Source organism: Anneissia japonica, unplaced genomic scaffold (assembly GCF_011630105.1).
Source record: "Anneissia japonica isolate Jap-2015-1 unplaced genomic scaffold, ASM1163010v1 scaffold352_len1594369_cov220, whole genome shotgun sequence".
Lineage (NCBI taxonomy): Eukaryota > Metazoa > Echinodermata > Crinoidea > Comatulida > Comatulidae > Anneissia > Anneissia japonica.
Window position 1 is genome coordinate 1,500,594 of NW_022751928.1, and position 10,696 is coordinate 1,511,289.

The 10,696-nt window shown below is 36.9% G+C and overlaps 2 protein-coding genes across 3 annotated transcripts in view; both read left to right on the forward strand.

Moving 5' to 3' along the window:
• The first annotated feature begins 2,584 nt into the window (after positions 1–2,584).
• On the forward strand, positions 2,585–4,809 carry LOC117121974. The gene has a single exon (XM_033267415.1). The coding sequence runs from the start codon at positions 2,761–2,763 to the stop codon at positions 4,147–4,149; it is 1,389 nt and encodes a 462-aa protein (XP_033123306.1). The 5' UTR covers positions 2,585–2,760; the 3' UTR covers positions 4,150–4,809.
• A 5,116-nt stretch (positions 4,810–9,925) lies between these two features.
• LOC117121938 overlaps positions 9,926–10,696 on the forward strand; it is a 10,461-nt gene continuing 9,690 nt past the window's right edge. For both annotated transcript variants that reach the window (XM_033267352.1, XM_033267356.1), the window contains exon 1: positions 9,926–10,219. The gene's annotated coding sequence lies outside the window, so the exon portion shown is untranslated. The remainder of the gene's footprint in view (positions 10,220–10,696) is intronic.

A 10,696-nucleotide genomic window follows, 5' to 3' on the forward strand; every position in this document is an offset into this window, starting at 1 on the left:
TCCTGACGCAAATCCATTTATTGTCTGTTCCATCACAACAATAACAATTATTACCAACACTGCATTACCCGCTGCTTACTAGAACTCGAATTCAACCCTGGCCATCAGGCGCAAGTTCGATGGTCTAGAGGTATGATGCCAGGCTAGTTATCTGGAGATCGTGGGTTCGAGCACCGCCCGAGAACAACTTGCGATTTTTTTCGCAATTGTTTTAAAACGTACCGTACTGAGTATTCAGTACATTTCCACGTATATATATACTTTTCAGTAATCAATTAATAAACAAATGTGAATACAAGCTATTTCTGTCTGTACATGATATTTGTCTTCAAATGTACTTTGATTATAATCTTCTAGTCACTATTGATTTCGATTGTCATATTCGACTTACAAGCTAAATGTTTTCATTATAATGTTAATATTAATATGCAATTTAATGGAGTCTTGGTGGATAGTAGAGGCCTACTAAATGTGTGATTCCTGGTGTTATATACAGTAATCGCATGTTATAACGTTTCAGTTCTATAATTCATATTTTAAGCACTGAACAGCATTGTAATTGGGTTCACATTCAAGGACTATTGGTATTAACCTGAAAACAGTGTAAACGGTATGAAGCTTCCAGACAATAGTTATTATAGGCGCAATTTAAGTCCGTTATATCGCCTCAGGGCTTTGGAACTGCTTGCAATCCATCGAATTTAAATTGCATTACAAAAAAGCGTATTACAGTATAGGAATAATGTAGGCAAAGAGGAAAAAGCAAAACCAGTCCATTCTGTACACAATCAAACAGGTTTCACACTTCGTATTGCAAATATTTAAGTAGTAATATGTGTGGGTTTGGAATATAATGACATATTTCTGGTTGCCATATTATATTACCCAATACCATCGCTAGGAGAAATATGTCTTACCGTATGAATAGGATTGTGGTTTAATACACATAATCCTTATACAAAATGGGATAGGCCTAAAATATATTCCTTGCCATTTTCACCATTTATAAATTTACCGTTCGAATAAAAGCCCTGGCCTCCTTTTTTTTTCATAGGATCCTTGGATGGGTTGCTTTTCGAGATGGGCCTCTTTCAAGATGGCCTTCTTGAATTTAAGCTCATGGGGATTCTATTCGAAGTTCTACGGTATAATTATATACAATAGGGTCTCTAAACATAACGATAAGTGTTGCGACCTATGTATAAGTTGACACGAATGTATGCCTGTGAGTAGACACGAAAGCCAATTTACCAACAATGGCAATGCAATACATAGTTGTCTAATGTTGCCATTTAATATACATTAGTACCCATAATAACTACTATCGATATGTTACATAATATTCTTTCAGCTTCTAAATCCCAATGGCAAAAAATAGCATTCTATTAGACACAGCATTTTTATTTCTTTGTGGTCTAAATAATAATAATAATTAAAAAAAACCAAACAATTAAGCTGTATGTCTATTTTGTGTTTGTTTGAATGGGTTTGATGTATGTATTTGGTTTTCTTTAATTTATGTACTGCAATAATTTCAGACTTTTTCAGACTGCTTTTTGTACTTTTTACTATATACCAGATTAAATAAATAAAACAATTACTTGGCCTATAGGCTGCAAACATAATGAATTCACCCTCTCTGTACGAGTGCAACATGTTGATAGGAATGTTTAAAAACACAACACTGCCTGTGATTGTATTGTTTCACCTCACACATGACAATTCATTTAATTATCAAATAGGCCTATTGCTAATATTCAAGTAAAGCACACAGACTTAAGTTATAAAACAGAAATACCAGCATTAATCGTTGTGCTTTCCGTCTGGCAAAGCAAGTAGACACACGGCTTAGCTATGCAATGTTTTTGAAGTGTTCTATGAGGGATAATAATGGGATCCCTCGCCCACGTAAATTGCCGTTTTCAAATATATAGGCACAATGGTATAGGCTTGGCTTTATTTTGGTATTTCCTTTCAGAGGCTATTGTTAGGTTTATTTTTTTAATAAGCTGTCACCCTAAGCATTAAATGTGTTTTATCTCGACTTTATCCTATGATGTATTTTATATCGTTTTTTAAATGTCAATGTTGTTATATGTACTGTTTTCGTCATTCAACAAAAAAGTGATGGCGATATAGTCACCACAATATTGAATGCGCTTTCATTATACTGTCAATTAAATTTATCATAAGGCGGAAATCAGCCCTCTCTCACGTATTCATAATTTAACGTTACAAATAGTACTACTGTACTGTGTATGAGTAATGCGTGTGAAGTGATATAGAGCCTCAACCTGTAAATGTTGAGATTCCATTCGAAATATTATAATCATCATTGCTTTACGAGCATACGCCCATGGAGCGAAGATGGAGTTTCCAGATGAATCACAATAATTTGCGATTAAAGTAGGAAAATGTTCTGATGTTTAAATTTACCACGTAAGCAGAAGTTTACAATTATTGCAACAGGCTTGATTGACTATACGAGAATTGGAAGAACCTTGGAGGAAGGTCCACCATGGAAGAACATGCTCCATAGATAGAATTAACCTGTCGCATGGTTGATTGCATTTGGAAAATAGCAATGTAAGAGAAATACGGTTTGTGGTATTTTGCATAATCGGGTATTGTAGTGTTGAGAGATGAACTCCAACCCAGGTAACAATACAATTCAGAGGAGATATTTTCAGCTCAGTGAGCAGGTTCTATTAACCGTCAATCCAACCTGCGTCATTGCGGCAGAATACTACTAAGCTCATAATGGCGTCCAAAAGTCTTTTTAAAAAGAAGAATAAGAATGATATTAAAGATAACAGATCAAAATTGTTGCCTGTAACATCAGCTGATAAGTGTCCAGTATTTGATGTCCAATATCTGGGAAAGATGCCCGCAAGAGGTGAGTTTGGACGGGAGTTTATAGCCGAACCTGTTGAGTCTCTATTAAAACTCAAAGATCGCAGTAGATTATCGAATAGCAAATTGACAATTTCAGAACGAGGGTTTCACTTTCTTGACCATAATGGACCTTTCGGAAAAGAAAAGCACGTTGTAATACCTATACACCACATTTGCTACGGAGTTGTTGACGATCAAAATCCAAAGGTGTTTGCTATCATTGCAAAAACTGATTCGACAGCTGACGGGTCCTTGTATGAATGTCATGCCTATTTATGTGGTCGTAGAAGGGTGGCGAGCGAAATTACTAAATGGCTTTTACGAACATTTCTTCAAGTATTCGATAAATTACAGCAAAGACGACGAGTTCGTTTAGAGAGAAAGGCTAAAAAAGAACAGAAACAGTTGGCCAAAGCAATTGGTCTTCCAGAAGGAAGGCCCAGCTTTGCTCCGAGTGAAGCGTCCAGTCCACAATCACCAACAACCTCGACGGCATCGTCAATATTTTCTTTTGAGGAGACAACGTTTTCAGTATTCTTAGAAGGAAAGAAAAACCATGGAGCCGCAATTCGAATTGCTCGACAAAGACCATCATCAGATATGACACAGGGAAATTCCATTGGTCGCGTACATACATTACCGTTAAACAGAGCTTCTACTTGGAATGGACCCAGACCTCATTCATCTGTACCCACCACCCTCAACCCCCAGGACCTGCAATTAGGAGGAGGGTACCATTCGTCTCCTAGTTATTATACTACAGCTCATTCTCGTCCCGTGGCATATGGGATTGAAAGGACACGTCAAAACTACAACCCAACATCTTCTCAACAATTACATTCCAGACTAAAAGTTCCAGCGCACAACCAAAGACAATATCTTAAAAAACAACAAAAACGGAACAGACATGCATATACCACTTCAACGGGTAGTAGTTCAGATAGCCGTCGTAGTGACTCTATCACAAACCCTGTGCATGATGAATCTGAATTTGTATTCATCGATATGCTTCAGGAACACGTTTCTTCTATGGACCTCCAATCTATTAGTGAAAATGAATCGGTAACTACATATGGAGGAAGTGGTACCCCAGTGAATCCTCTAAAACAAGAAGTAAGGATGGAAGATGTTGAGAGGCGAATACGCGACTGGTTGCTAGGAGACAATGATGACAGCCCTGAGGAGGCTAGTCCCTATTCAGGTTCTGTGTATCCGTCGGGTACTTATTCGAATAGAGACTACCGCTATTTTTAAAATGTCCCAAAATATTTCATTCAAACATAGATGTATTCTTAGTGGTGACAGTAATACCTCCAATATACAAGGATTTTCCCACTACACTGTAAGGAAAATATTATAGAGCATGCAGCCATACTGTCAGTGATTGTTTGCTCCTGACGTTACAGCGACATTAACTTAAAATACATACCGAGTATATATTTTATACATTTAAAAAAAAAATTTCAAATAGACATGAAACATAATAATAATATAAATATATAGTATAATTATATCAGGTGAAATGTCTATACCAGTACTTAATAATAGTAAGATGGCCTTATACTGTTGCAATGATTTTAGATCTATTTTTATATAATAGTTATTAGATAATATGCATTTATAAAAGTACTTATTGATTTGTGGGAGCTGTTTTGTTCATTAATTTAATTAATCTAATGCAGAATCATATGACACACGTCATTGAGTTGGAGACCATGTAGGTGGCTCTGCGTGTGTCGCAGGGGGTTTGTTTCTAGTGTAAAGGGCAGAATAATGTAAATGATTTGAATTTGGATATAGTGTTGAATAGAGTACTTCTCAGGAAGTGGAGAAATGTTGATTCTGTTTTGACGGATAAACGTAATTTTCTCAACATTTGCTTAGTCGGGCCAAATAAAAGTTTGATACAAATAAGGGTGATTAATTTGCGGAATTTATTTACAGACTCTGAATTAACAACATGATCTGGCAATGGATTCCATTCGTTTAGCGAACCACGTCGCCATAATCAATACCACTACCACATCATCGTCATCATCATCATAATCAATACCACTACCACATCATCATCATCATCATAACCACACCACCACTACCACATCATCATACCACTACCAGTACCACATCATCATACTCATTGTCATCTACAACCACCACCGCCACCCAGTCATCATCATCATCATCAACCACATCATCGTCATCACCACCACCACCACCACCACCACCACCACCACCATCACCACCACTATTATCACCATCACTAAGCCTACGCCTACCATCGCCTTTTTCATCATCATCATCATCATCCATCATCATCATCATCATCATCATCATCATCATCATCATCATCATCATCACAATAGGTGTCAATCTGTGATAACGGGGTTGCTTTACAATGTTAAATTATGTTAGCTGGCACCTGTACACAGAGGTTATCCCTTTGTTGGCTACCATCTCATGGGAGCAAAACAAAATAAATAAATAAATCGATTTCTTTTTAATTTTATTTTTTTATTCAACTTTAATTAACGAGGGTGACCATAACAGCAATAATGGCTTAAATAAATGGACATTATACAAAAACAGGATGCAATATCAGTTATCATCATCACTTTTATAATAGTTTATATGTTAAACATCTATTTTGCTTTTCATATCCTTGGCATCGGTATGGATCATCGGACTTTATCGGACTAAATACGATCAGCAAGTCGCGTTACACTTCTATGGGAAATCAAGGAGGTACTATATAGTAAAAATATAATATCTCTATGTGGAAACCATGCATACTTCAATAATCTGTGGGTATTATTTATAATTAAGGAGAGCTCTATTGTCACAGATTGACACGCATTGTTGTGATATACACAGTGGTTAGCAGACATCTGGAAAATAACTAGATAATGGATTTATGTCCTTGACGAAAACAAAATATCAAACAATATTCCCACATCTATACAATTTTTTAAACATTGTAATTTGTTACGTTGCCATGTCAATTATGTCAATATCAGTAGTTACACTCTGTGGAGGTAGACCCTATTTGAAAGCGGTGGCTTAACGGCGAGTTACGGGACCCTGGGGAGGGAAAGTTTGGAGCGCCATTTTAGTGAGAGGGGCCCCCTTCATAACAGAATATTAACAGTATAGCAGCATCAAATTATTATTTGATTCGTATTCAAGCTTTATGAATTCTAGTAGGCCTTTCTTCATTATTTTGGACTATTAATTTTCGTTTTTGTAGTGGATCCCAGCTGTAGAACACCTTTGGTTTGCGAATTGATATTTGTAAAAAAATTAGTGAGTCCATATAGAACATTTGTGAGTTAAAAAACAGAAATCACATTGTTTTAATTTGATAGTTTTGTGTGTCTTCTACTAGACCGTACTGTCGAAGCTCTGTGTATTAGTTGAAAGAGCCCCTCTGGGGGCCCTTTGGTGACAGAGAGCCCGAGAGCTCATAGGTCACTGGTTGAAAGATCACTTTGTATACATAGGCGAATCATTTAAAGTTACTCAATGTTTCGATGTTTACATTGAAACTGTTGAGAGTTTGTTCTTCCACATTTTACCAGATATCGTTAAGCTTATTCGGTGAGATTGCTTTGACCGACATCAGGATAATGACTGATGACGGTCAGAGCAATCTCGAAACAGTGGTTTTACTTCTAACATATTGTTTACATATGGTGTGCCTGAAGTTCTCGCCATGAAAACCAAGACATTTTCTCTTATTCGTGAAACAAAATACAATTTAAGAAATATCCGTGGATACATTAGGTCACTTACAAACCTTTTACACAAATATTGATAGTGACTATGGTTACTGTGCAAGCTATGAATAATAACGCGTTATGTAGTGTGTTCCTATCCTACTGGTATTGCATGCTACGGGTGCTACTGTGATGCGCTGTCTTGCAGCCAGTGATGGCGCCAGGACCTGCCCGACGGAGGGGCTAAAGGCCCCGATGGTGGGGGGGGGGCTAGGGAGCTAATCAAGTCTCACTTTGCTGGCACCCTAGGAGGCCGCCTGGGGCCCCGGGAGGTGTCCAGGAGGCGAAGCCACGGATATTTTACGAATTATGGCGAATTTATATTACTTATTTGATAGACATTGATTTACTATAATATGACTTCATGTAGGCTTTTCTAATGTCGAAATCAGCTTCAAAACCAAAATATTTTGAATAAAACAAGAAAGAGTATGCAATGTAACCATCTAATTTCTTTTCAAATCCTCATTCTTGAAAGTGAAATTCTACAGTTTGGAAATTTTGCATGAAATCTGTCAACCACTCTGTCAAGGTCGAGGTTGCTTCACCTATCACGATGTAATTCGAAGCATCATGAGGCTATCCAAACAAGCATTTGTCATAACAGAACGCAACTTATTTTTAATTAGTCTCAATAAACTATTATTATTATTATTATTATTATTATTATTATTATTATTATTATTATTATTATTATTATTATTATTATTGTGATGAAAAGTTAACACAAATAGTTTAATAGTTTTATGGTGGCTAAACGAACATTACATGTAAATATTTTTTTATATTTGTTTATTCCCCGACAAAATTTACTCATCTTCCCCGACGGGGTGGGGGGTGGGGGAGGGTCATGCTTCTCTGACAGGGGAGGGGCTATATCCCCCAGCCTCCCTCTGGCGCCACCACTGCTTGCAGCAAGGGGTGTGCGTGAGTGGCGAGCAGTGGCGGCGCCAGTGGTGGGCAGGGAGGACGGTCCAACACCACGACAAGTTCATCGGACAAAAAACATGTTGGACCCCCTTTGACAAATTTCTGAATCAACCACTTGTGGCAAGAGAGGCGTTTTTTCACATGTAGTAGGAAGATATTTTTTAAAGAAATAAAATAATACGAATCAACAGACGTTTACCATATAACTTTAACACAAAATTTATTGACAAAAAGGATCGACGTTTCGTGTCCATAGGCCTTTTTAATGTATGTATTAATCCGTATGCATGTATGTGACGACGTCATACGGCATTGTAAATCTCAAGCTTCTGCAGCACAACAGGTCTGCAAATCCTAATTTACATGAGGGCGGACTAGTCGCAACGTTTGATAGGAAGCGTTTGGTCTTATCATTTTAACATTTTTTCGACTAAAGTGTTGTTCATGTATGAAATAATCACAAAGTAACATATAGAAAAAATGAGGCTGACACATTAAAGACCTTGCTTATAAATAATGAATTAGACCGAGACGTGAATATGCGCCGGTATAATAATAATAATAATAATAATAATAATAATAATAATAATAATAATAATAATAATAATAATAATAATAATAACAACAATAATAATAATAATAATAATAATGATGATGATGATGATGATGATGATGATGATGATGATGATGATGATGATGATGATGATGATGATGATGTTGGTGGTGGTGGTTGAGGAGGTGGTACTGTAGTGATGATGATTAATAGAAAGAGCGCTCTGCAGCCAGAGTACATCTTATTTTATAGCAAGATGCCGGTATCTCTGCCCACAAACATTTGAATTACCTACGGTATAATACGCGACTCGAGTACGCGTGCCTTTATTATAATTTGAGAAGTATGAGAAAAAGCGTGCAAAGAAAAGATTAGTTTTCGGCACATGAAGTAGATTAAGTAAAGTAAATACATCAAGACAATAAAGTTTTATTTTCTATGGTACAGCGATTAATTAGATTGATGATGAATTTTACTATATAAGAGTGTCATATCCGGCAATTTAGAGGTACAATTTCCCCAAATTTCACCATGCGTGGACTCGCTTAAGATGCGTGTGGACAGTTTTGAAATAGGCCTGGTAAAGTAAATACATCAAAGACAATGCTTTTAAGTTTTATTTTCTAGGGTACCGTACATCACACATACTAATTAAATCTCTATGGTTGCCAAAAAATAGCTGATGAAAGATTAGGAATGAATTTTACTATTTAAAAGTGTCATTTCCGGCCATCTACAGGTATAATATTTCCTCAAATTTTATCACCTCAGCCCCAACTGTGGTGGGGCTGAGATGCATTTGGACTCAAAGTTTTGAAGTAGGTAAGGTAAATACATCAAAGACAATGTTGGCGCTTCGTTTTGACTACGGTATAGGCCTATATATTATAATGGTAATGTCTGCCGCTTTCATCTAGATATTGATGGTACGCACCCCCTACCGCCAAATCCTGCATCCGCCCCAGTAGGTAAAGGTAATTCGAATCGACTCGAATTGATATGATTTGATATCATATCAAATTTTGATATGAATGTATGTAAACAAAAAGGAATCTCTCTCAATATCGCCATCCAAATCTTGTTTGTTTGGTTTACTTATGTATTTTGTACACCAATTTGGTAGGCCGATATTGAAAGAGATTCCTTTTTGTTTACATACATTCATATCAAAAGTAAATCAATCGTATCAAGCGTCAATATCTCTGTATTTTGGCGGTATTCTTGGAAAGAATAGTGTATTATAATCCCTGTCTTCATATATACTGTTGGTGAGCATTAGTATTTGATAGGATTATAGAGTCATAAGCGTATCTCGCAGATATAAACATTTGGCGTATCGGTGACGCTCAACTTAGCATAAAATCTTCCATGTTTAATTGGATAGTGGTAATTTAGAGGTCCGTGTACTAGGCCTATTGTACATTGTTGAAGAGTATAAGTTTCATCTTAGTTTTAAGAACGATCACATAAAATAACGACTTGAGCTATAAAACAAACGAAGCTATATGTATTTTTCTATGGCATCCTTCTCGAAAGACTATGGAGTCGCACTCTGGATGGTGTTTCCGAAACATCGTCTAGCATGACCGTATTCCCGTGTTGTGTCAACCATGTATAGCAAAGTTGGAGTGTCCTCTCCATTGTGCGAAGCCTGGGTAAGTTTGATATGGGGCGTAGACTGTTACCCATGCAGTAGACCCCCACACTCCACGTCACTGAAATGGTCCAATGGAAAGGCAACAGCCAATACGGTTGGTTTCAGCGACGTCGCAGGAGTTGCCAGAACGTGACTGTAAACAGTCAACTGCCTAAGGGACTCAGCTCCTGATTTAGCCTCGAGGTTGACTCCTGAAGCCTTTTCCATGGTATGATATAACCCTCACCCCTTCTCCTGTCAGTAAAAGCAGGTTCGCCGAGTTTAGAAACTAGGCCACACGAGCAGGCCAGGAGCTAGACTTGGTTGTCAGAGGCTTTTTGAGACGCATGTCATATGGGAGCACTTTAAAGGTAATGGGAGCTTATCCCCACAACCACCCCCAACTTGACAACCTTGAACCCAAAGCTATAGGTATGTATCCCATTATTATCCGTCTTTTCCTTAATTTTATCTGTGCATTTGTTTGTCAATTAATGTTAGTAGGCCTAATATTAATGGACAAAGATACTAGTCGGAATGGTTACCTATGTTGTAGGAATTGTATCTGTTGTTCAGCACATTGCGTAGGTGAGTTTGTTAATCCTAGCCGACTATTAACATTTAGAGTTCACATAGGTGTCTACCTAGTATTCGTTTTTTCAATGACCATATGAATATAGACCTATGTATAGGTCCACTGTCTACATTAAATTACTTATTATTATTATTATTATTATCAGGGAACAGTTAAATTTAACTGTTCCCTGTTATTATTATTATTACTTACACCGAGAATAAATAAACATGTTAAAATGAATATAAAATCATTTAGCATATCACGCTCTTGCAGAATTTGACTTTAAGAAACTCATTTCACCCTCTTTTCTATATCGTAATATGTACAAGGCC